Here is a 27,207-nt window from a genome sequence, read left to right as displayed (position 1 = left end):
GCCATGGGACTGATGCTGAATATGTTAAAATAAGAAATGATCAATCAAGGACAGTCAAAATAGCTCCCACTTGAAAATCAATACATATAATCAAAGATGAACAGTTAATCTTTCTTGTCCACTGAACAGAGCATTAAGGCTCACAAGTTTTTTTTTTTTTTTTAAACTTATTTTTAATAAGCCAAGAACCACTTTATACCTTTGGAACAAATAGGTGGAAGGAAGGCTGAGAAGAATCTTGCAGATAAGGCAACAAGGGTTTGCTGAGTTTATGTTGGCAATTAAACAATACAGGAAGTATTTTTGTCTCTTCTTTGCCAGTGTTTTGATTATAAGTTAATCTCCTGAGATACTATGACTGCTTTAAATGGTTAATGGGTACCTTAACACGTGTCCAAAGGACAATCAGTTTCTGGTCATATAAAATCTGGGCAGAGAGAAGGAGAAATTGTTCAACCAGAGCATGCTGAGATTAAGAGCAAGGATGTCTAAGAACTTTTTCTCGTTTGTCCGCTTGCTTGTGCTAATACTTGGCTTTGTAACTATTTGTTTAGGAGCCTTTTGCATCTCTACAAGCGCTTCTGCGTGTAAGTGCAACAGTTTGCCGCTTGCGTATTTTCTTCTACCGTTAGGATTCTTCTTTCTCATTGCTGGGATCTTCTGGAGCACCTATCATGAAGCCAGCAAGCACAACAGCTTGTTCCATAGCATTATACATGGGAGTCCTAGACTTGAAGAAAGTCACATCACGACCATAGATAGGTATGTGTTGACTATTGCAAGCCATCAGCTGGCCCAGATATACGTTCCTTTTTCATCTTAATTCTCTGCTCTGAATTTGCTTAGTTTAAGTTCTTGTTTTTCTTCCTGGTAATGACTCACTAATTATACATGCTATATAAACATAGCTCTTTCTTAAATGGTGCCCTGCCAAGTTAATTGCCTCAAGATAATGTATTGCTTCAATTCTAACTGCTCTTTGATAATATCCGGTAATTGTTTATTATTTTTTGCCAGCCAGTTGTAAAGAAAATTCTCTATACATATAGTTGTTCAACATCATATTTTAAATACCCTGTTTTCATTCGTTTACTTTTATATCATAATCTAGTAAAAAAAAAAAAGCTTATCAAATTTTATAACCATACTGAGAGCCAGTTGTGTTTGTATTAAGGCACCAGGCTATAAATGGAAAGATCATGAGTTGGAATGGAACGCATATATACTTTACTGGTTGGTTTCCTACCTAACATTTAAGGTTTGCACCTTGTTCTCTCTAAGTATTGAGGCCCATAGCAGTCTGGGAAAACTACCCCCCTCATCTGCTTCCTCTAAGGGAGACTGGGATTAAATGAGTTTTGTTAAGTCCTCTTGAAATAAACTAAGCCATTTTAAACTTAAATCCCATTGATTTAGTAGGTACTAAGGAGAGGTGACTTAGTTTGAATCTAACCGAATAGATTCCACAACATTTCTCCTGTCTGTCAATAGCATTTTCATTCCCTTGTTTCCCTCATAATCTTTTCCTTTTTCTATATTATAATTCCTATTTTAAATCTGTACTCTTCCTTCTATGAGTAATCAGATGATAGTTCTGTACAGCTATCATAATAACTTTTCCTCAGCCTTAAATTCTCTAAGTTTGCCAGTGCCATGATCTAACCCATCTAGGAAGAACTAGATTAAGAATTGGTGATTTATTCTGCTTTCTTTATATTTCTAAAACTAATTTGATCCTTACTGAACTGCTTACTAGATTTTATTGACCATTCTAGATCACATGCAGTGGTCTATCGTGCAAAAATCCAGTTTAGTGCTAGATATGGATGCAGCAAAACTAAATGCATTTTCCTGCTTGAGCCATTAGAGGGCCTCGATTGAATCATCTCTTTTCAACCTAGACAAGTGTTTCTCAACCTTGGCAACTTTAGGATGTGTGGACTTCAACTCCCAGAATTCCCCAGCAAGAATTCTGGGAGTTGAAGTTAACACATTCTAAAGTTGCCAAGGTTGAGCAAACACTGATATATAGGCTATTCTTTCCAGTGGTTTTAAACTTTTAAGGAAGAGCAGCATAACAATACTTCTAAAGCAAGTAATGTGTATCTTTGTCCAAATTTCTGTGGGGTCGCTTGAAATCATGTAAGAAACATGCACTGTCAATGAACTGATCACCATCTTGAGAATTCATAACAAGTCTTGGACATTATACATTCTGGATTCAAATCAGAGCCTTTAAGCATGCTGTACATGGCATGCCTCAGTTTTATCGGTATTTGTGGCTCTACAATATTTTTCCAAAAAGTCAAGAACACATTCATTTTTTAAAGACAGCTGATAGTTTCAATCATGGCCAGTATGTGTTGAAGTGGTATGCAGTTGCCTGCTTATTTTCAGTTTAAATCCTCACAGTCATATTCTGGGCCATTCTGCAACGAGACTGATACATTCACAATAGATTTCTCTGGAAGTCAAGCCTTTATACTGGCAAGCCTTGTTAGAGGGCTACAGATACAACAGTCATTTCTTATTCTGTTATGGTAACAGTGCCATAAACACTCACAATCGGCAAAGCGACAGCTCTATAAATATGACAGCGTGCAAACCTTGCTTAGATAACCAGAAAAAATGTCACACTTTGGAAGACACCATAGCCTCATTAGGAAGTAAATTTAGGAACACTTTTAGACAGAATACACGTACATAATTTTTGTTCAAACACCAGGGGAATTAATGGAAGACTGGCACGTAAACTATTCAGTATTAATCAAGTTCACTTTTCCTTGGATGTGCCTCATCATATTGCCATTACAGAATACAGGTAATCCTCGACTTAACGACCACAATTTTCATTGTATTTGTAGAATGCAATGACAATAAAGGTATTCTATTCTATTCTATTCTATTCTATTCTATTCTATTCTATTCTATTCTATTCTATTCTATTCTACTCTACTCTACTCTACTCTACTCTACTCTACTCTACTCTACTCTACTCTCGTCTAGTCTATTCAGCCCAAAATTTCTATGGAAATTAAGCAAAACAGTCATTAAGTGAGTTTTGCTCCATTTTACGACCTTTCTTGCCATAATTGTTAAGTGAATCGCTGCAGTTCTTAAGTTAGTGATATGGTCAGTTAGAAAATCTGCGTTCCCCACTAACTTTGCTTGTCAGAAGGTGGCGAAGGGACTCTGGGACCCTGTAACTGTCATAAATGTCAGTTGCCAAGCATATGAATTTTGATTATGTGACCACGGGTGATGTTGCAATGGTCATAAGTGTGAAAAAAATGATCCTAAGTCACTTTTTTCAGTGCTGTTGTAACAGTCACTAAATGTAAATCGAGGACTACACCAGCATCCTGAAAGGAAAAATGTTGTTAAATAGGAAGAGCTTATCCCCTGAGGTGAGCCTGGCTCCCACTTCCTGACTTTTCATAGGAGCCTTAAGCCCTGGCCCTGCCACAGGGCTTGGGGACCCAATGGGGGAGCTTCTTATTGGAAGTGGTTGACTAATTCAAACAATCCCATGTATCCACACACACCCCACCCAAACCAGGTGTGTCTGGCTCCCTCCTTTCCAATCTGGTGTTCATGCTTTTATTTTTAATGCTTTTATTTGTATGTTTCTATGATTGTTGATTTGAATGTTTTTGTTTTAAACAAATACTGGCAAACAAACAAACAAACAAACAAACAAACTCTGATGCTTGTAAGGCAAAATAACCATCCAAACCTCTTTTCTCCCAATTTTCTTGGAACTTCAGTGTTCTGTATTTTGTACAGTGGTGGATTTGTCTTCTGTACAGATGCAGATAGATAAACTCAACAAGATGTCCATAACAAAGTACATTTATTGGTTCATCAGGTATCCTCATAACTCACATTTGTGATGAAGTTCTTCTTTAATGACCAATCCTTTGCATATCTGTCTTGTAGGTAAAAAGATGATTATCTTCTATCTTTTTCTCTCATCTCGTGGCGATAGAAGTAGAACAGTTACCACGAGTCCGTGAGTTCAGCCAAGAGTGAGGATAACTCCTCCTACCTATTGAGGGTCAATTTAGTGATCAATCAGGATTACAGATGTGGTCACATGATATGGACTACATTTCCCAGGATACCTTAACTACATTTACCATGATGCATTCCCTTAAGGGGACAGCTCACAATTGCTACCTAACTATCCAAATCCCATTAACTCTAAACTGTCTGGACAGCACATTCACTATCTGAAAGCCTTTTTTTGTTGTTCTTGAGGTAATGAAATGATTCAGAGGGTCAATTTTTCCCCCTGAAGTAGGAAGAGAAGGGTCGTTGTAAAGAGTAAAACAAAAAAAGCCCAGGATTGTATAATTTATAAACCAATATGGGATAATTTCTAATAAGCTAAAGGTAAAGATTCCCCTTGCACAAATGTGCTAGTCGTTTCCAGCTCTAGGGGGCAGTGCTCATCTCCTTTACAAAACCAAAGAGCCAGCGCTGTCCGAAGACATCTCCATGGTCATGTGGCCAGCATGACTAAACGCCGAAGGTGCACGGAATGCTGTTACCTTCCCACCAAAGTGGTCCCTATTTTTGCACTTGCATTTTCACATGCTTTCGAACTGCTAGGTTGGCAGAAGCTGGGACCAGTAACGGGAGCTTACTCCGTTACGAGGTGCTAGGGATTCGAACCGTGAACTGCCGACCTTTCTGATCGACAAGCTCAGCGTCTTAGCCACTGAGCCACTGCGTCCCTAATTTCTAATACTGCTCTCTTAAATAATACGGGTTTCTTGTCTTGGCTGTCTTTTGCAGGCCTGATTTCTACCCACCCTCTTACGAAGAGAGTACCGCTCTGGGAAAGCAGACATTCTCACTCCCAGCCTGCTCACTGGAGCCAAAGAACTATGCTTATAACATACCTCCACCTTTGTACACAAAAAGCTGCTTCGAATTCATTGAGGAAACCAGTGCTCAGGAGCAACAGCCACCTTCCTATGAAGTCTCTGTGCAGCAACGAGCCACAGGAAACGACCCAACATTTGGAGAGGCTTCTGACGCACCTCAGCCATAGAGCAATGGCTAAGAAGATGGGCTGTCCAAGGACTGGAGAAGATAAGCCATGTCTGTTCTTCTGGGACACAGACAATGTTTAGGCATTGTGTGTAAAGCCTTGGTGCGGAAAGGACAGTGTGGTTCCATTATCAGGCACTGGGCACAGATGAGGGAGCATTCAGTGGCATTCAGAAAGGTTGAGTCAGAAATAACATGGTCTTTGTGACAGGAATAAGCCACAGGCGTTGCTGGTTTTAGGAATGATGATGAATTCAGCCCAACATTGTTGGTTGATGGATGAAAACAACGGAGTCTTCTTGAGGATCTTACAAAAGTTGTATTCTGCCTGTATTAAGCAATGCTTGCAGTAGCCCGTGCTATCTTCTGAATAGCAGCAGGCATGGCAAGAGGCAATGAGTAAATGAAGAAATTTAAAGCTTCAACTTAGCGAGGAACATGGAAAATATAGGTACAACAAAGCCGGGACAGTTACATTAGCTTTCATCAATTCAGTGCCTTTCACGTGTGTTTGACTTCAACTTCCACACTCTGTCAGACGTGCACAGTCTTTTGGGAACTGAAGTTCAACACATCAGAAGAGCACCAGACTGGAGAAGGTTATGTTACTGTAAATATCCTATTTTTGGCATTCATAAGGGAGATGAAAGGCACTTTCCAAAATTAAACTCCTACGCTCTTTTAGTGTTCTGCAAGCTTTTCTCTGCACCAAGAGATGAACAGGTCCAGCCGAAATGACCAAAGATTTGATTTACCAGTTCCTATTCTACAGTTTGAGTATTTAAAAAACCCTTTGATTTTAACTTTTACCATTTCATTGAAATTGAATTTAAACATCTTATCTGAGTTGTAGTTTGGTCTTGCATTGTTGTTTCCATGTTTGAATTATTGTGCTACTATTGCGCAGTATCTGGGATACAGGAAACTAAGTTACAATGGAGCCCGCAATCACACAAAAATATGAAGACAAAGCATATTCTGGATAAAATAGATTGTGTTCTTAATTTAATATTTATTCTTTCTTAAAAAAAATAATTGTATCAATATTGCAATAAATTATTTTTCATTATGTATCCCTATTTAATCATCTTTACTCCTCTCATTACTTTTGAGAGGAGGGAGTATCTTAGTACAATAAAGATAGCCCATTGAAAAAATAGCCAACTCAAATGTTAGAGGTTTAGACAATTGCAGTAAGATAATTAGCATTGGAATGTCTTCCATATATGTAATTTTAAAAAATATCTTGGAATTTTAGCAGCAGTTCTTTTTGTTATCCATTAGCATTGAAGGCTGAAATCTAATGAATCACCTAATAGTTGACATTTGTTGGTTATAGTAACTTTTTCTATTCTGAGGCTAACCAGTTTACATTGTTTAATGCTGCATTGTAGTTTTTTTGTAATAAAGATTTGTAATGAAATACATTTTGAGAAACAATTAGCAATTATTGGGGAGAATAAATGTGCATTTGTTTGTTTCTGTCCTACAAAACAAGAAGGAACGAAGTGTCTTGGTAACCTTTTCTTCTAATTCCTCCATTCCTCCTTTGTACTGTACAACAATCAGGTCTTGAGTTTGTATATGGCAAGGTTAACCCACTATTTTGTACTGAATTCCAAAACGGGGACATTTCTCCCCATTTCTGTAGGTCAGAAAACAAAACCCCAATTCTTATTTCATGGTAAGTATCTGCCTATCGAGATGTCAAGGAAAAACCTAATACTCTAAGGCACTGTCTTATGTTTAGGGTAATCCACAAGAGCAAAACAATTTTGTGAATCTGTATTCAATATTAACTTAGCTCCTATTTTCATGACAAGTTTAAGATGGTACTTAAGTACTTCTTTTAATGAAGTGATTTATCCCATGTGAAGGATAGTAGTCAAATATTGTTTCTACAATAGTGAAAAGAACGCACTTCCAAGTGAGATCTTGTTCTGTGATCTAAACTATCAGTTTGGAACTAATTCAGAAGACAACAAATACAACCAGGGAGCTGGAAATGATGTCTTGGGGAAACTGGATATGGTTAACTTTAGAAAGGAAAAAAAAAAACCTGAATTGAGCTTAACAGAACAATGGAGTTGGAAGGGACCTTGGAGGTCTTCTAATCCAACTCTTGCTCAAGCAAGAGACCCTATAGCATTCTGGATAAATGGCTAACCAATTTCTTTTTTTAAAACCCTCCACTGATGCAGCATCCACTTCTGAAGGCAAGCTGTTCCACTGATTCACTGTTATCACTCATGAAATGTATCCTTATTTCTAGGCTGGTTCTCACCTTGATTAGTTTCCATCCATTGCTTCTTGTCCTGCCTTCAGGAGCTTTGGATAATAAGTTGACCCCACCAACCCTCTTTCTTCTTGGCAGCCCCTCAAATATTGGAATGCTGCTATCATGTCACGCTAATCCTTCTTTTCATGAAACTAGACCTACTCAGTTCCTGCAACCATCCCAGCCGCTGCTAATCATCTTTTGTTGCTCTCCTCTGCACTCTTTCCAGAGTCTCAATACCGTCTTTATATCATGGCAACCAAACTTGACTCATGGAGAAGTCGTTGTAGTTTTCTTGGCAGCAAATTAGAAGTGGTTTTTTTCTGTCTCTTGGATGGTTTTGCAATTTCACAATCTAGTCTACAGCCTTGAGATTTCACTGAATCTGAGATCAGGGAAACTGCTGCCATCTGCTGATATGGAGGCCACGCGTTTGTAACAAAATAAAAACAAAAGTTAATATCTCTCCATTCCTTTTTCATGCATTGGCTCGGCTCTAATCAGTATCAATGACTTCAAAACCCATGACTACATGTGTGCATTTTAATTCAGAAGTTGCATTTCATTTATGAAGATCTCTTAAATTGCGTTCAGCTTTTAGCTTGCTCCATACAGTAAACCCTCCAGCAAAACTTTATACCTCTTATGAAAGGCCAGCACGAAATAAACCAAACTAGCTACTTGTAGCTGTGGGCAGCCACAAGATTATATATACTGTGTAACATTATATAAAACAGAACAAAAGTATTTGACTTACAAAAAAATCTGTTTAATAATACTGCAATAAAACACTGTGCAAAGATAAATCAGTGCCTCATTTACCTAGACACAGCTTTAAAAAAAACTGTTGCATTGGAGCCAGCTGTGTTCCATCAGCAATTTCATGCAAAGCAAATAGGACACAGCAGTTTATTAAACGTCATAGTAAGTTTTGACAAATACCAAAAGAATCTAAGTCAGCTACTTAAAACACAGCAGCATTCAAGAGTGCACTAGAAATGAAGGTTTGCCATTGTGGTGTTACCAGTCTATGAACATTTCAGATTGCACAAAAGCCATTGTAATGCCTGACAAACAGTTACACCATGTTCTCATTCTACAGCAGAGTTATCCAAACTCGACAACTTTGAAGACGTATAGATTTCAACTCCCAGAAATCCCCAGTCAGCATTCTGGCAGTTGAAGTCTACGAGTCTTAAAGTTGTCAAAGTTGGCCACTCGTGTTTTTACAAACTCAAAAACACTTTTCCATATCCCAGCATTCACTGAGCAAGCCTCCTTCCTCTGCCATATTATTCCCTGACTTTTTAGTAAGACATTGGGCAAGCTTTTCATTAAGTGAACTAGGCAAATATTTCTAGAACGTCTATTACAGTTCCACTAACAACCTACTGTAGATTGCGGGTGACAAACTTGTGGCGTCACATTGCTGTCACATTTCCCACCTTCACGGAGCTGGAATGAGCGTGGTCTGCACATGATGCATCCGAATTGCGGGCCGCCAGTTTGATACTCTGATCTAGATGGTGTTTTAGTTGGGAAAATTCCTCTCTTCAGCTCCATACACTCTCATGCCTCCCAAAGCCCTGTCTCTTGGTTAAAATAAATTACTTGGAAAATGGAATTGTAATTCCTTTGTCCAGAGTTATGCAAAACAGTACATTTTAATTCTAATGCCAGCTGTTTCCACTGCCTTCCTGCTTTCCTTTTTTAAGCTCTCTTCTACCATTTGAGGTTTTAGAGCAGGGATGCCGAACCTTGGCTACTTTAAGACATGTAGACTTCAACTCTTAAAAATTTCCTAGCCAGCATGGCACCTTTGTTTTAGATTAGACCCAGATTTTCCATTGCTTTGGTTTGAAAAGATCCAAAATCCCACTTTCAAAGTTGAGGAAATTATCTGCTGTAAAGGAGAGATGGTTCTTTAAAAAATGGTTTCTGATATAGTTTCAGAGATGTTGATAAGGAGTATATAGAAGCAGGAATCTTACACTTCCAACATAACATGTAAATATTTTGATGTTATGTGGGGATTGATTCAGAAGCAGAATCCTAGTTTGTCAAGTCATGTTCTCATACAAAAGAATTAAACTCCACAATGGATCTCCAAGTACTTTATGTAGGGGCATACAGATTATGTCACCTATATCACTAAATGTGAGATTCAATTGCCACACATTTGCAATAACCAAACAGCACTTCCAACTTTCTGAATTATGATTATAAATCAGTGCACAACAATGGAACACACCACACACAGGCCCATTTCCTCCACCTTATCCAAATTCATACGTTTGTGGGGTCCTTGGTCCTCTGTTTGCTTGCAGACATTTCATTACCCAAATAAATAACATTATGATCACCATCATCCATCAGTGAATGTGGGTTTTCTGCCTGTTCATAGATAGTAACTTGCCCTGCCAGGGTTGGTGGGGATGTGGTTTTCTGCTTGGTATTTACTTGATTAGGATATTGTTTTCTGCTGGATTGTTTGTCTGGTATTAATTCCTGCTTATCTGGGTATTGGCTGTAGAAGAGGAATGGTGTTTGGTGTTTGTTTTTAAAGAATTAGCTGGTCCATCTGCATAAAAGTTAGAGCTCTGCTGTGATCTGTAGCTCTTTTAAAAAATGGAACATAAATATATCTTGAAATGTATCTTTTAAAGATTTTGAATTAAATTAATTTTAATTAAATATTTGTGTATGAGAGAGTGATAGTGAACATGCACAAGAGAGTGAGAGGGAAATACCCTAAAGATTTACTTCTAAAAAAAGAAACGGATAACAAAAGGAGAGGGATCATTGTCAAGATAGCTCCAGAGTAGGAGATAAATCCAGAATACAAATCATCAGCTCATAGCAAAAGGTATTTTCCTTAAAACTGAAGCTGTGTAGAACTGAATCTGAATAGAAGGTGGCTTAGGAAATAAGTAGAAAAAAGCAGTCCCATTTGTAAGCTACAAGCAGAGAGACCACACATACAAATCGGTTATGCTGGAGATGGTATTTATGAGTAACAGCAGACATGAACAAAACATGAAAGCTGTTTGCCAAACAGATTGCTGCAAGGTAACTTCTCATTTTTCCATTTAAATATGTAAGATTTAGTTACATAAAGTGTGTATAAATGTAGCACTGGTGCATAAAAATGTAGTCATTAAAACTTGAGCTGAGAAATTAGGAGTGGCAGTTGCCAGTATACTTTGAAAAAAAATAATCAGTTAAGTAAAATCTCAGGATAAAGCTGCAGAATTAGGCACAGTTATGGAAGATTACATTGTTTTTGTCGCTCAGGGGAACCTATTTGCAAATAAATCTTCTGGGCTACATATATTTGTGATCTCATTGATTAGAATAGCCCCACCTGCAGATTCTTCTCATGTGCTGCTCCCTTTGGATTAAATGGCAATGTTCACATGACATGAACCTACCCATCCTTAACTCATAGTTTACTTAATAAATCCAAATTTGTAAAAAAATCATTGAACCATAAATTAACCACACAGACCAGGGTGACGAAGCCACTAGGCTAAAATGTGATTGGCTAGTTTATGGTTCATTGTATTACACAAACACTTTGTCACAGCCCAAGAAAAGGACAAAGTTGCCGACATTCTAGGCCAGGGGTCTTCAAACTTGACAGCTTTAAGACTTGTGGACTTCAACTCCCATAATCCCTCCCCCAGTCATGTTAGTTCAAGAATTCTGGGAGTTGAAGTCCACAAGTTTTAAACTTGCCAAGTTTGAAGACCCTTGTTCTAGGTTGTTCTTCTGGGACTTCGACCATCTGAAATAAGAGCCCTGTTATATTTTAATTCAAAATCAATCCATCATAACTCCCCGATGGGTTTAGAAAATAAGGTAACCTAAGAATAATATCTTGTTTTTGAGATTTTAAAAATGTCCTTGACTATCATTAAGAGTGCTTTCTTTTTAAATTACGATGGGTGATTCATAAAACACTATTATCAAAAATCTATGTTTTGCAGCCAGCTCTAGCTAAGGAAACATGTAGCCTATTTTCACCTTGCAAATGCAAAACACAGGAATCTTTTTTTAAATCATCTCTTATAAACAAATCTTGGTATTACTCAGACAGCCCTGGTTTTGATCATTTGCAACACAAGAAGACGCTGAAGCCTATAAGAGACAAGTGCACATTTTTCTTAAGAATGAAACTCAAAATAAATTTTGTCCACCCACCTCCCGCCCAACTGCCCCCAAGCCCTTAAGCTAATATAAGGCACAAAGAACTGGTGCGTTTGAGCACTGTCTTCATTTTTCCTTGTCCGCCCGAGAGTTTGGCCCTCAGTCAGCAATTCTCCTTCAGGTGATGACAGTGGGACCCTTACGACCTGTCCTCTCATGAATCTGAGATATTTTCAGTGCAATGGCAATGAGTGGACTCAAAACCGCCTAGAGAAAAGAGAAAGAAAAGACGCTTTGAAGAAAACACATTTAAATATTTAAATCAGTGGTTTATGTATCAAAAAGGAAGAAGTTACTTAAGGCCCATCAATATATGCATATGTTAAGTCTGCCAACACCACCAATATGTTTCCATAAACCAGGGGTCCCCAACGTGGCAACTTGAAGACTTGTGGACTTCAATTCCCAGAATTCATAACTGGCTGGAGAATTCTGGGAGTTGAATCCACAAGTCTTAAAGTTGCCAAGGTTGGAGACCTCTGGCATAAATTGACATATCTTTCAAAATTCATGTTTAAAGTAGAAAAGGAACATGGGTATTAAAAATGCAAAAAATAGTATGTGACTAAAACATGCATGATATTAATTGGAAAGAAGATAGCCCGAATGATTTGTTCCCGTTGAATATTTGGTTTCTCAGGCTTCACATGGAAGATAACACAAAGCTTTGGATAGCATTTCAAAATGCCAAAGGATGTGCATGTATGTTTGATACAAAAAAATGTGAGGTTAATTAAGCTAGCAAGGTGGAAGACTAGATGTAGGATACAGGTTGGCTTTATTGAGGGCTTTATAATGCTTGACTTCTGTTATGTGTGTGTGTGTGTGTGTGTGTTATATTTGTTTTATTGATTTTATTGTAAGTCACCCAGAGACATCTAAGTCAGATGGGAGGCTATATAAGTGAAATAAATAATAATAATTTAAATTAAGTAATTAATTAAACTAGATCCTTAGGTAAGACTCGACAGGGGAACAAAAATGCCAAATCCAATCGAAACATCTGACTGATTGTGTGACCAGCTATAATAATAATAATAATAATAATAATAATAATAATAATAATAATAATAATAATAATAATAATAATAATAATAATAATAATATGCATTTACTTGGGATCTCATGCTAGCAGTCTTTATTAAATATTTAATTATTTAAATATAGGATACATTATTTTTTTCAGTGAGGAAAAATGGGTATTTTCAAGAAAAAGGTGGAAATGTTGAACTAATTTAAACATTTAGTATTATTTACAGATTGAAAATCATTTTGTTCATTTATTTATGATGTGTTCAGCAAGTGCTGGTCAAGAAAAGATCAGAACAGTTGGACCAGATGAAGCTGCTCAAAAGTTCTTTTTTAAAGGAGTAAATATTTGAATATGCTCTATATTTGTATTTACTCCTTCAAAGAAGTAAGAGGAATCAAGAGCAATTTAAGGAGCCACCTTGGCACCTCAAAGCCTCTGTAGAAAAATAATTCTGTCTTGCTAGGATACAAGGACGTTCTATCCCCACCTACTCTTTCATAGATCCAGGCACTGAGTCAAGACTTCCACTATATCACCGCTGATGTCGAACAAAAGTTATGTCACTGGTTATCATCAGGATATTAAATTTTTTTTGGTGCCTTGGAGTCAGTGTTGACTCTTGGCAACTGCATGGACAACTCCTACTATTTTGGGGGGCAAGATATGAGGTGTGATTTGCCATTGCCTCCTTCCAAGAGTTGAGAAAAAGAGAGCGATTGGTGCAAAGTCACCCAGTTGGGTTCATACATAAGGCAGGACTAGGATTCCTGGCGTCCTGATTACCACCCTGATCCTTAACCACTACAACAAATTTCCTCTCTCTATTTGATCACCTCAAATCCAGGGTTGTAGATGTAGATGTTGAAGAAAAGCGAAGTCTCCAAAAGCTCAAACTCTCCCATGAATGCCTAATTTAAAAAGTTCTGCTAACCAGAGAGAATGACTTAAAAAATACAGAGTACAATTTCTCGGCATTCCATCAGACAAATCAAATAAGTTGCCTTTTGCTTCTACTTAAATGAAACGTTTTCAAACATTATCTTGGAAACTTCTGCTTTTATGACTTTGTGAACCTTACTATGGATGGGGAAGTGATATAAAAGAGGAAGTGTTCACTTAATATCTAATGTCAAAGATAATATTTCACTCATATCCATTAATAAAAAAAAATCAATACTCTATTAACGCAAACTCTAACCTAATAAACAAATCCCACAAATTCTATATCACAACTTTGATATAATTTTTTAATGTTCCTGTTATAACTAGCTGAACTTTTTATGTGAGAAAATCACATAATGGTTTTAGAAATAACCAAAAGCTCAGAAAAGTTTTTGGCTGAAATCACATCAGCTTGTCATAAATAAGAAAGGAACTACTTATATTAGCCTAAATACTGCTCTGTAATACAGTACATTATGAAAATAGGAACTAGCTTAATTTATTACATTTTTAATAGTATGTGATTCAAATAATTCCAAGATCTGTTTCACAAAATAATGACATCATTTTAAGGGTGGAGGACATGTTGCTATAATATATATCTGAAATGTTATCGTCTTTTGCTTCCAGCAAAACTCTGCATACCTTTTTCTGAAAAATGTAAATGATCTTCTAAAAAATAGATATATGATGGGCTGGAAAAAAAATATCTATTTATCTTTCTTTACAACTTGCTTTTTTCCCAAGTATTCTTATACCTGTAACTTAATATTACAAATACAATGGACTTTCTAAGACAGGGCTGTCAAACTCGTGACCCGCAGGCTGGATGCATCACACGCTGGCCATGCCCATTCCCGGTTTAGCAAAGGGGGGGGGGAAGTCCCAATATGTCACATGATGCCGTGAGTTTGACACTCCTATTCCAAGATAATTCAGAGCCACAGGCACGATGAGACTCAGGACAGGTCATCTTTCTTATAAGGGATGAAATGGGAATTTGGCCCTTTAAAAATCCAGGAGTAGAATAGTTGTTATACATTCACTTGAAAAAACCCCAATCTTGAGTGTGAATGGGGCTGGTCTTTCAACTTTTGAGAAATGATTGAGGATTCTATCTTAAAATGTCTGCTTAGTCTCTAAACATCATCTTCATGCAAGGAAGAAGGGGAAACTGGTAACAGATAAGTAGATAAGTAGATGGATAGATTAAATATAGATAAACAGACAGACAGACAGAGGACAGCCACTTCCAGACAGAATTTCATTATAAAGAACCGAACTTTTTTCTCCTTTTATTTCAGGGGACAGCTGAATTTATGCTGTACTTCACCTCACAGCCGCTTGCACTTTGTAGTATGCATTACCAAACAATGCATTCTCTACGCCCCATTCTGAAAATCCACAGGATGTAAATGGAAAATAAAAACTCCTGCTGGCTTCTGTATGTGAAATGACACTGCTTGTGAATTGAGACGATTCTTGCTAGGTAGATCACAAGGATCCACTTAAGGCAAGGTGACTTTACTTCGAAGTACACGATTGCCCCTGCCTCCTTGTTAAGGGGCAAAATAGCAGGGGTCGATGTGTTTCATTCATGTTTGAGTAGCTTATGGGACATTTCAAAGCATGTAACCAATGGTGCTGTCACTATTTATCAAGAATCATGCAAATTATATCACCTCTATTTGACTAAATTAAAAAAAGAAGTTTGGGTCTTTATATCTGTTTCTTCCAAAACAGTCTTTTCCCACCTGGGTTCTCCAAATGTGTTTGATGCCTTTCATCACTAGCTGGCACATCTGGAGCCGATTTTTACAATATATTTTTTTAAAAAAGGGAACACTTTCTTTGTTTCAGATTGTGTATAGAGTTACACTGTAGAAAACCCCGGCAGCTGAGTGTCACTTCCTGTGTAAGAGGAAATGGAATGCTTCCTGGTTGCTAAGCGGTGTTTTAAAAAATCAAGATGGCAGCCATGATCATACAATTGAAGGTCTACCTGATTTTATGCATACTGCACACATCACAAGGAAAATGGACTTTGATCGCGCTATCACAGCTGCCATCTTATTTTTTTTTCATATGCTGCCAACACCCCTCTTGTTATTGTTCTTCCAGAACCAAATAACCATTTTTCATAAGGCACCAACTTTTCCATTGCAAAATTGCTGTTGCTGGGAAAATACTATTCAGGAACATTCTGTTAAGCCAGTTTTAAATTCTATTATCCAACTCGTACTGCGTAAAGTAAGAACAAACATTTTTATAGTAATTTTGTTAAACATTACAATTACAAAGATGAAACTAATAGAAACTAACTCCCCCTGAAAACAATAAAAAGAAAAAGATAGCAAGTGCAGAGAAATAAAAAAAAAAAAAGAATAAGAACACAGTAAAAGAAAAGAAATATATAAAGAAATGATTTCCCCTTCCTTGGAACAAGTATAAACAATTTTTAACTTATCACCCTGTCTTAAAGTACAACAAATTACCTCTTCTTGTCCTATCTAATTTCTTATCTATAAATAAAGGACGGAAATATATGGTACAGTTTGTAAATATATAATCCAATCAAGTACAATAAATTATATCTAAAAATAGTTCAGATATTGGTTCAAAATGTGCAATAATTATTTTATTATTCTGTTCACCTTTTTATCTGCAGCTAGTTGGGAATCATATGATACAAATGAATTTAGCACAATCATAGTTTCACTTGATAAAGAAATAAAATCAAATTATAAGAGTACATAAAAGTTCAGGGTTCAATTTATTATAACTATCTAATAAAAGCCATGCAAAGGTTATGGCTGTTGAATAATACAATGACAAGCAGGTGCACTTTTTCAATTAATTACCAAGAATGAAACACATGATTTTCAGTTCTGTAGTAGTCTAACTGCTTGCTATTCCAGTCATGAAGTGAAATAAAGGTTTTGTTTACAAAACTCCGATACGCTATAAGCTGGTATTTGGTCTGATATCCCAGGAATTTCCAGAGCAGCCAATATTTTGCTTTGTTTCATTCATATGTGGAAATGATGGCCTGATTTGAGGAAACATTTGTTCCACCCATCTCATATTTTTTGCCTTTCAAGATCAAAAATACCCAGGTGATCAGTTCTACTTAAAATTCCTGAGTTTGTGTTAAAAGGCCAGAAGAAGTATAATTACAAAGCCAAGTTTTCTATCTGGAGGCAGATATTATAACAAGTCCAGGTGAAATAAGTAAATTAACTTATGTCTAACCTTGGGGAAGAACTATGGGAAAAACATTTTGTCTTAAGTGCTTTGAACCTTATTCTTCCTTCAGATGGTACATTAATAATCTATTAATATTAGTTATGCAATAAGCATGGAGATAAATATATATATATATTTATATCTCCAACCTAATTTAGCATGTAATCGGAAAGACATAAAAGCACCAAGTTCAATTGGCTTACATAAACTCAAGCATGTAGGCCATGATAGATTGGGAGCCTAAAGCCTTCCAAATTTACCACCTTTTTTGTGCTGGTTGTTAAGTGAATACAATGGTTGTTAAGTAAATAGCTTTTATTCAATGGAATTGGGGGGGGGGGGAATTAGAAATAAACAATGGAAACTCTTTAAAAAAAAACCATTAAAATCATGGTGATTTGACCCTGGGATACTGCAAATGGTTGCAAATACAACAGCTGCCAAGCACCCAAAATGTAATCATATGATCCAGAGGTGGGTGGGTTGTAAGCCGTTGGAACTTCAAAATCAGATTGTAAATACTTTTGGGGGGAGGTCTGTAATTTTGAATGGTTACTAAGTGACCAATCATTAAGCAAGGACTACTGCATGACATGAACACCTAAAAGTTACAGTTCAACAACATCTAGAACAGGAGTCTCTAACCTTGGCAACTTTAAGAATTCTGGGAGTTGAAGTCCATAAGTCTTAAAGTTGCCAAGGTTGGAGACCCCTGATCTAGATCAATCTCCATGGGTGATAAGAAGAAGACTTTTACAACTTGAAGTCTGCCAGTTAAGGAGGATTACAACTCCTAGCATCCTGGACAGCACTACCAACGGCCATAGGATTGTCATCCGATATATCACCTAATACCTCAAAGTCATCTAGAGTCCAGATTTTAGCCTATTTTCCATAACATTTCTGTGGTAAAACAGTTGCCAAACAGTCACTTTACCAAATCTGTAAATGAAAACTTGAGCAAATTTTTTCAAAAAATAAAACATGTCTTTTGCCTTTGTAAGGCATCTTTCAAACAGTGACTGTGAATTTCATGAAGGCCATGGATTAAAGGAAATAAAACCTTGTTAGAATAATATGCTGTGTATTCTGATGCCTTTCATTTTAGCCATGTTCAAATTGGAGGAGTGAAGTTGCTTTTCTGATTAAATTGTTTGATCTTTCACACCTCAAAATCATCTCATAATTCACATAACCATCCTGTATGCTCGCCATATACTTGACTACGGTCACTATAAATTGTGTTAGTTCAAAAGCAGCTGTAGACAGTAACCATCCCATGAGGTCAGATGGATTTGGCAGCTAAACTCATTTATTTATGACTCAACTGTGATGTATTCCAAATGCCTTTGTGGGGGTGGGGGGAGGGCAGAATTTCGTTTTGTAGTAGTGAAACTCGACTGAGGTTGAGAGCCATCTGTTTCCCTACTGGAAAGAACGCCTGCCTCACTCTTCTTCCAGACTTCTGAATGTTAAACGCAGAACTTTTAAGGTAGGGTTTTCATGCATTTTCAGCACCGCCTTTTTCAACTTCAAATCCACAGAAGGTTAGCCATGGCATTTTTTTGCAGGAGATGAAATCAGCTGTACACTTTTCACTGCACCTTAAAAAAACTGGCACGGTTGCGGTCAAGTTAACTTGGCTTCTCAGTTTCACCTTCTCTTCTAAGTGTAGGAGATGAACAGGTATAAGTTTCCTGAAGTTTATACATTTTATTTTATTTTCTTCCTTACTAATTGATTTCATTTCCTTTTTGTATGAAAAGACCTTCTGCTCTAGGACGGAGAACAACTTAGATCAGGGGTCGCCAACCCTTTGGACGTCAGGAACCACACCAAACTCATAATTTTAAATCCCGTGACCAGAGACCCTGGGAAAATCCCCAAAAAAGTCTGCAGAAAATTCCCCACCCCGTTTTCCTACCAAACAATCATTCTTTATTTGGGATCGCAGCTCTGTTCTTTGTGGGGGGTAGAGAGAAAGAGAGAGACTTTTGGCTGCATGCAAGGAAAGCAGCAGAAGCAGTAGAAGTCTTTCTTTCTCTCCCCAAAACTCTGCCAGAAAGAAGTCTTTGTGAGACTTGTCACACCAGTGCAGCCTCTTGGAGCAGGATGCCTTGCAGGGTCTCAAAGACTCATTTCTGCCGGAGTTTGGGGGAGAGAAAGAAAGACTTTTGCTGCTTTCCTTGCATGCAGCCAAAAGCAGAAGAAGAAAGAAGCGGAAAGAAGCAGCCCGGTTGCCAGGCCAGGTGCATGGGGAAAGTTCCCGCCCCCTACCCTTCCCGCCCTCCCCTCACTACCTTGTGTTGTTCTCAATGCAAGCAATGCAAGCCTTGTGTTCCCACGGGCCATGTGGGCGGCATAGCCTTGTGTTCCGTGCAGCCTGGATTAATTGCTTTGGGGGGGTGCTTTGGGGGTGACATTTCTCTGCGGACCCCCAAAATTTTCCTGCGGACCACCAGTGGTCCCTGACCCACTGGCTTAGACAAGCTACTGGCTAAACAATGTTTTTTTGGACAAAAACACCGATTGTCCTCAGCTTTCAAAAATTGGAAGGAATAAAGCACAATGGCTCTAACCAAAGTTGAGAATCAGAACTTAGGAGGTTCTTCTGTTTTACTTAATCTCCTTCTGTCCAAAAATTTTTCACAATCCAAACCAATCAGATTTTTTTTACACTACTTATGATTAGTCACCTGAAAGTTATTTTAGGAAAAATATGCTTTTTGAAAAAAGTAGTATATGAGCTTGGTTTGTCCATGACAACTAATGGTAATTATAAAAGAGATTTGGGAAAAAATGTATTATTTGGAATGGTTGAATTATTTGTGTTCAAGTAGCAGTGAATCCAGAGAATAAACATCAAACATTTGAAGTATTTGTTTTGTACATAACTACATTCATGGTGCTTAGAGGTTTCTCTTGTAGAAGTACTGGGTTTCTGAGTGTGTTCAAAACTAACTTCAGAGACTGTTCTCTATGTAGGTAGCATAAACTACCTTTGCATTTTGACCAGGTTTTGTTTATCTCATTGAATATTTCCCCACTTTTGATATAACTATACTTGTGTGGACTGCACTGATAATAAAATATACCTAATAACTTTTTTACTGTGCTGGAATGGATCACTGTTCTCGCTGCCATTGATAAAAACAGTGCAATTTGTCTTTTTAAATGTTGCTTAAGCAACTAAGAGAGCAATGGAAAATAAAGAGGAAGCAAAAAAGCTATATTACAGAACAAAGGGAAATCGATTAATAATTGTAATTACTATACAGACCTCTTAGGAAAGGGGTGAGGTCAATAGTAGAAAGTCTAAGGTTAAAGTTTTTGGGGTTTAGGGAAGAAACCACAGAGTCAGGTAGAGTATTCCAGACATTGATCACTCTGTTGCTGAAGTCGTATTTCCTGCAATCAAGTTTGGTGCGATTAACCTTGAGTTTGTATCTATTGTTTGCTCTTGTATTGTTATGGTTGAAGCTGAAGTATTCATTGACAGGTAGGACATTGCAATGTATGATTTTATATACTATACTTAGATCAGACCGAAGGTGGCATTGTTCTAGCTTTTCTAGGTCTAGAATTTCAAGTCTGGTGGCATAAGGTATTCTGCAACGAGTAGAGGAGTGGAGAACTCTTCTTGTGAAATATTTCTGGACTTTCTCAACTGTGTTAATATCAGATACATAATGTGGGTTCCAGACTGATGAGTTGTATTCGAGTATTGGTCTAGCAAATGTTTTGTATGCTCTAGTTAGTAGTGTAATATTACCAGAGAAAAAAGCTATGTAACATTAGGTTAACAACTCTTAATGCCTTTTTGGCTATGTAGTTACAGTGGGCTCTAACACTTAGATCATTAGAGATGAGTATTCCAAAGTCCTTGACAAAGTTTGGATCATCAACAAGGTCTTGACTATTCAGCCTGTATTTTATTTTCTGAATTTTTTTGCCAATATGTAGGACAGAGCATTTGTTTGTTGAGATTTGAAGTTGCCATTTGATTGACCATTCTGATACATAGTCAAGATCTTTTTGAAGGGTAGCAGTATTGTCTGTGGTGTTGAATAGCTTTACATCGTCAGCGAAGAGAACGCAGTTGCTCTTAATATGAACACAGAGGTCATTTATGTAGAGTATGAAAAGAATTGGTCCTACAACACTGCCTTGGGGGACACCACTGTTGACAGGTACAGAATTTGATAGGACGCTCCCAATTTTGACCATTTGTCGTCTGTTTGATAGGAATGCTTCTATCCAGTTATGTAGATGTCCAGAGATACCATAAGATTTTAGTTTTAGGAGTAGTTTGTCATGTTGTGTAGTCCATATGTTTTTGCAGTGTAAGAGTTGCATATTGCAGGATCTAATCCAACCACCTGCTCAGGCAGGAAGCCCTATACCATTTCAGACAAATGGTTGTCTAATATCTTCTCTAAAACTTCCAAATTTGGAGCACCCAACAACTTTTGGAGGCAATTCGTTCCACTGATAAATTGTTCCAACTGTCAGGAAATGTCTCCTTAGTTCTAAGTTGGTTTTCTCTCCTTGATTAGTTTCCATCCATTGCTTCTTGTCCTTCCTTTTGAAACAAATATTTCTAAAAACACTGTTACTGTTTTAAACAAATCTCCACTGTAATTTAATGTACATAAGCGTACCTCAAAGTTAAAACATATAGGGGCCTATGTAGTCTTTCTTTGGGGTTTTTTCCCCCTCAAAATAATTCTATAGGGTCTACCTTTATCAATAGTGGTCTGCTGGGTAAAAGTTAAATATCCTGAGGTATGCACCATATTTGATGGAAAGCAAATATTCTGTACATTAATTTCAAATCATTTACTAAAAATGGCAACTGAAACACAATTATTGCTGAGTAATCTATATGGCAGAATTACTACTAACAATACCTTCTCTTACCCTTTGTATTTAACAGAAGCTAATTCAAAACTGTCATAGATGAAACATTTTCTATCAAAGAGGAAATGATAGGAAAAAAAAATCCTTTTTTTAAAAAAAATCCTGCATAGGAGATGCTGCCAAAATCCTAGACCCCAGAGTCATTTGACAAAGCTGACAGCTTTAACGGCAGTGTTTTTGGACACGGTAAATCACAGTGCTCCTCACTTTTTAACTCATAACTTCTATTTATTCTGATTTGAATGATTACAAGTATCCAATCGTTTTTGCAGAAGGGCTTCCCTTTAGTCTGAGTGAGGTGGGGTCAAAATACATCAAATAATTAGGTATTTTATTGGCAGAACATTCCCTATTGTTTTCCAGGTTATCTCAAAATACTTAAAAAAATAAAATTTGTAAAATACATAGTCGCAGTCGCCAGTGGACAGGAAGTATGACTCCTGCGTATGTTTCAGAGGCTGAAAAGGCTATTAGAAATGCACTGCAGGTTCCCTCAGATGTGTCCGGAAAGGAAATCACTACATAAAGTCTTACTTCTTTCCATGACGCATCTCCAACTGACTTATACCCTGCCCACACTGAAAAACAACTCTCTTAAATATCACAGTGTTCAAGTACAAAGTATGGCAATGAATGGTAAATTTACAGAAATATTGACGACAGGGAAATGAAGGAGTAAAGGAGATTAATAAAAAATGAAATAAAATAATAAATTTCATATACAGTCTAAATTCACACATAATGGTAAGCAAAGATTTTTAACTACAGATTGTTGGGGGGAAAGCTAACACACAGTTCAAGGATGGGCAAACACTTTGAGGCTAGGAGATACACATTGTAATACACCTTCGCAGCTTTTAAGGGTTGTAGAGTTTGTGATGAAGAAATCAGGACTTTCTACTGGAGGCTGACACGATTCCACTTTCTTTCTTTCTTTCTTTCTTTCTTTCTTTCTTTCTTTCTTTCTTTCTTTCTTTCTTTCTTTCTTTCTTTCTTTCTTCTTTCTTTCTTTCTCTCTCTCTCTCTCACTCTCTCCCTCCCTCCCTCCCTCTCTCTCTCTTTCTTTCTTATGAAAAATGTTGCTGCTGCAGTTGCCAAGTTTCTGCCAACTCAATGTTGGAAGATACTGCATGCCATAAAAAATGATCTGCTGATCACTTATGACTTATTTCTGCAACAATTGGCGTATTCGGGTACAGAAAAAAATGAATAAATTCCATTATGACCTAATGCAATGTGTAAACATTACTTCTAGTCCGATTGCACTGCCTATTCTATTATCTGGGTATTAGCTGGTGATTAATTTTTCTCCAAAGAGTACGTTCATTATTGCACTGGCTGGGCACAAAGTGGCCCGGGTCATGCCATTTCACATACGAAGGGAAATACCTGGTTCTTCAAGCAGCTGCAGCAAAACATCACTTGGGAAAGATTCCAAACCTCACTATTCCTAGTTATGGGTCAAAAGTTGGAACAGATATTCACAACCTCTATGCACAGATGTTGTTGTTTGTTTGTTTGTTTTTTAAATCTGTTTCAAGATGTTACAACATGTAATAGTAAATCAGGATGACCTTGGGGGCCAAGGGAATGGGATGCTGGCCAGGAAACAATGGGACAAAAGAGTGGGGAGCCCTCAATGGCTTAACAGTCAGAGGAAAAAACTTAGAAAGGACCCTCTTCCTAAGTTATCTCGGCTGATAACTAAGCATCCTAACAGTATTCCCGATATTGAAATATGTTCTCCTTTTCTGGTTTTTATGCACTTGCGGCTTTCCCAGTTTATTGTTCCTATTGATAAAAACAGCAAGTAAAGGTTTTTTTTCCCCCCAAATAGAAAAAAAAGGGAGGGGGGAGAAAGAAAACTATTGGCACTTTGCTCTTAATGGATCTCTAGCAAAACATCCCACCTTAAATCTTCTCCCAGACACACTTTCCCTCTGGAAAAAAAAAAAGCTGGATTGGATAACTTGATAATTTTGACAATCTTAAATACATTTCCTACCGAGAGCTGAGATTATTCTGCAACTGTGGTAGCCATCCTGGATGCAAGGCTGAACCTTAATTTTTAATTTCACATGCTATTCTCATCCTCAGATAATTAAGATACTGTTCTTCATTCTCCTCCCTTGAGAAAGCCTGTCTGGCGAACGTTTCCAATTTGGCAAAATTGACAGCAAGTATGAATTCTGGAGAGGTTGGCTGCATTTGCTGAAACACCCCTTTATCCCTTAGCTCCTCTTTAGTACAGAACAGTTTTTGTTTATAAATACAGAAAAGAACTCTCCAGCAGCTTCGCATTTCTTCCTTACAAGGAATCCAAAAGTTGCTTGGATGTATTTCCCAACTGCAGTATTACTGCAGCAAATTACTGGAATACATTAGGAAAATAATTCTCCAGACAAATTAGCTTAACAACGAGCTATGCTAAAAATGTTGAATTTTAATTTTAATTTATGAAAGTAAAGTAAAAGAGAAAGGGCGAAATAAGGAGGTCTCTGTGCATAAAAATATATATTTCCTTCTTTTCTACCATGAGAAAATTTCATGTTAAAAGAATGTATCCTATAGCCATGTATGGTGCACATAAAAGTAGTTTTATAGAAACAGGCCCCCCAAATCCCCCCCATTCTTATTACAAACATTTTGATCTTGGCTTTTGAGCTGCAATCTTTTTAGGCTTGGCAGGAGAAGCTTTCTTAAGTTCTGCTTTAAGGAACAGAAAGAGCAGATGAAATCTATCCTTTTTCAATCAGGGTTTTATTGCCTGATTTATTTATTTGGAAATGCAACTCTTGCACTTCAAATAAATGTGCTTAGATTTGCAATCTTATTTAGGTGATGTAAAGAAAAGGCATGGATTACTGCATTTCAACCATGGAAAGTTTTGTACTTTGCCAATGCTTATGCTTGAACCATAAGGTAGCATAATAAGAGTACAGAGCCTGTAAATATATAAAGACTCAAAATGAAGCCTTAGCAAAGTTTGGAGTCACTTGTTTGTGGGATGGGTGGTCATAACAATACAATGAAATAAAATAAATAAATAAATAAATTATTGGATAATTAACAATTCATGGTTTGGCACAGCATTGGGGATCTCAGCTAGCGAGAGATGTCAATACATGATGTGATTACAGTAAACATGGCATTTTGAAATAAGAAAGAATAAGAGACAGAGGTAAAAGTGGGACTAGCAACAAAATGTAGAATTCTCAATTCGGGGTCTTTATTGTGACCTTTCTGGAATCTCTCTTTCCAGTGAGAATTTTTTGGGGGATGAGGGACAGCATTTTTAGAATTTTTAAAAAAACGTTCGAAAAACTTCCCCCACCTTTATCGATTCTGCTCTGCTATCCATGATTAATTCCCAATTTATACCCTCTGTAAAGCAGTCTATCACTTAAAACACTCTTGCCAAGGGTATATGTTTTACAATTTGTATCGTTACAATGTCTGGCCACATGAACCTTCACTACATATTTAAGAATGAAACTGTAACAATCTACTATTTGCTTACGTAATATTCAGGGTTTTCATCCAGTTTGAAGTGATTTCAATTAATAAATGTAAGAGGTGAAAGGCATGATGTCTCTGGTTAGACCTAGCCATACCGGTGCCCCTCTTCCCATGAACAGAAATGGTCTCCAGATATGAATGAAGGCCAACCAGTGGGGAAGTCTACCATATATCTTAGTTTCCTTTGAATATCTTAACCAGGGGTCCCCAACACCCAGCCCAATATTGGGCTGTGTCCTATTTGCAACCCAGGCACATAAGTAGTGGGCTGGTGCATGTATAGCTCAATTCATGCGAGAAGCAGGCTGGCGCACATGCGCACTCAGCTCAACTTGCAGTCGAGCTACGTGTGCACGCATGGCACACTCCCCCCAAGCAGGGCTGGTAAGCCGCAAAGGTTGCGGACCGCTGATATACATAGTATCTTTTTCTTGGAAGTATAAAAGTAATTTATCTCTGTTTACCTGTGGCTCCTTCTCATGTTTGCTGGGATCTTTTTCATAACTTTCTGCATAGATTCTAAGGGTGGCTCGCACATGGCTTGAAGCACTTAATCTAAAGATGAGTCTGGAAGCATCAGTGAATATAATCCTCAACCCCTGCAGGGTGAATAAATATTGTATAAGCACAGAAACAGAATTCTTGAGAACAGTCATTTGCTAAAGTAAATGTTACTATACTGTAGCAATTAAGAGTTCATTTGCAACAATAATTGATTTTCTTATTCAACACAAGGACATAATTTTCAACCTAGTTGTGCTTTTAAAGTTGTAGCAACGTTTCGGCAGAATCTCATCTGCCATCATCAGGCTTCTGTATTGTCACAATACAGAAGCCTGATGATAGCAGATGAGATTCTGCCGAAACGTTGCTACAACTTTAAAAGCACAACTATAATGACGTGGGAAAATACCCGAACAAAGCTGAATACCATACATGTAAGTACCCACAAAAACTTAAGAAAACACACACACACACACACACACACACACACACACACATATATGTACAATTGGAATTGTTTGACTTGTCTGCTAATTAAAATAGAAATGATTTCGCTTACTATTTGGGCCTTGGAGATATTTTCCATTAATAAAATTGTCACACTTATAATAGCAAAAGTTAAAAATAATGCACATTTCTATTTCTCTTCCCAGTTGCTATGTTTGGAATCTGCAGATCTAGTTGTTGCTGCTGGCAGTGAAGGTTAAAGCAAAAGCGACAAATTATGCAAGTTCTCAATTATCTTAGTCTTGTCCTCGTTCTTACCAGTTATTTTCCTCTTTCAATGATGTCATGTTATGTGAAAAAAAAAATCTCCTGGGCATACCTGTCTTTTGGTCACAGTGCCATCTACGGGATCCACATATTCAAAGTTGGTTGCTTTCTGCACAGTGTAAACATTGTTTCCAACAGCAAACTGTTGATTAGTGAAAGATTTGTCAGTGATCAAGGCTTCCAGGTCTCTCATTATGTAGTATGCCATTCTAGGATCCAGTGCTTCATAATCAAATCTTGTATTGCAAAAAAGAAACATGTGAAAAATTAATATGTATTATTTATTTATGAAATCTGTTACGGCTCTATTTATATGACTTGGCAGCTGACAGTTAAAATGGGATAGAAACAAAATTAAAAACAAAACCAGCAATTAAACACATAAATACATAAGAAGTAGAAACCAAGCTTTCCACAATAATTCAGCTGAGAAACACCTCACCCACACTATCAAGGCTCCAATTTTGATGGCAAAGCCAAGCTTTAGTGCCTTGTGAAAGGCCAGAGGTTTGGAGAAAGTCTGATCTTGGGGAGGATAGTCTGAAGAGTGGGTGCCATGTCAGAAAATTAGAAATGCAATACAAGCAGGACATACCCACAGGTGGCTGGAGAGAGGAGGAGCAATTTCACCAGGCAACTGGACTGAACCATGTGACCAATTGTTTGGGAAAGGGGAGAAACTTTTACTTTTAATTTGGTGAAAACCATGGGAGTATTCAGAGTC

At 37.4% G+C, this 27,207-nt stretch overlaps 2 protein-coding genes across 2 annotated transcripts in view; one reads left to right on the top strand and one right to left on the bottom strand.

Moving 5' to 3' along the window:
* The first annotated feature begins 414 nt into the window (after positions 1-414).
* Positions 415-6,478, top strand: TMEM252 (transmembrane protein 252). Its single transcript, XM_026671269.2, has 2 exons — positions 415-762; positions 4,801-6,478. The coding sequence occupies exons 1-2, from the start codon at positions 464-466 to the stop codon at positions 5,057-5,059; spliced, it is 558 nt and encodes a 185-aa protein (XP_026527054.1). The 5' UTR covers positions 415-463; the 3' UTR covers positions 5,060-6,478.
* A 1,605-nt stretch (positions 6,479-8,083) lies between these two features.
* The window catches only part of PGM5 (phosphoglucomutase 5), a 65,838-nt gene continuing 46,714 nt past the window's right edge, over positions 8,084-27,207 (bottom strand). Inside the window, exons 9-11 of the mRNA XM_026675547.2 lie at positions 26,536-26,719; positions 25,670-25,804; positions 8,084-11,752 (exon numbers count right to left, since the gene is read on the bottom strand). Coding sequence (XP_026531332.1) covers positions 11,663-11,752; positions 25,670-25,804; positions 26,536-26,719 — 409 coding nt within the window. The 3' untranslated portion in view covers positions 8,084-11,662. The remainder of the gene's footprint in view (positions 11,753-25,669; positions 25,805-26,535; positions 26,720-27,207) is intronic.

The sequence above is a fragment of the Notechis scutatus genome, chromosome 2 (genome assembly GCF_049901735.1).
Source record: "Notechis scutatus isolate UNSWTSFEM ecotype Mainland chromosome 2, rNotScu1.2, whole genome shotgun sequence".
Lineage (NCBI taxonomy): Eukaryota > Metazoa > Chordata > Lepidosauria > Squamata > Elapidae > Notechis > Notechis scutatus.
This window is presented reverse-complemented; position numbering and strand designations above follow the sequence as displayed.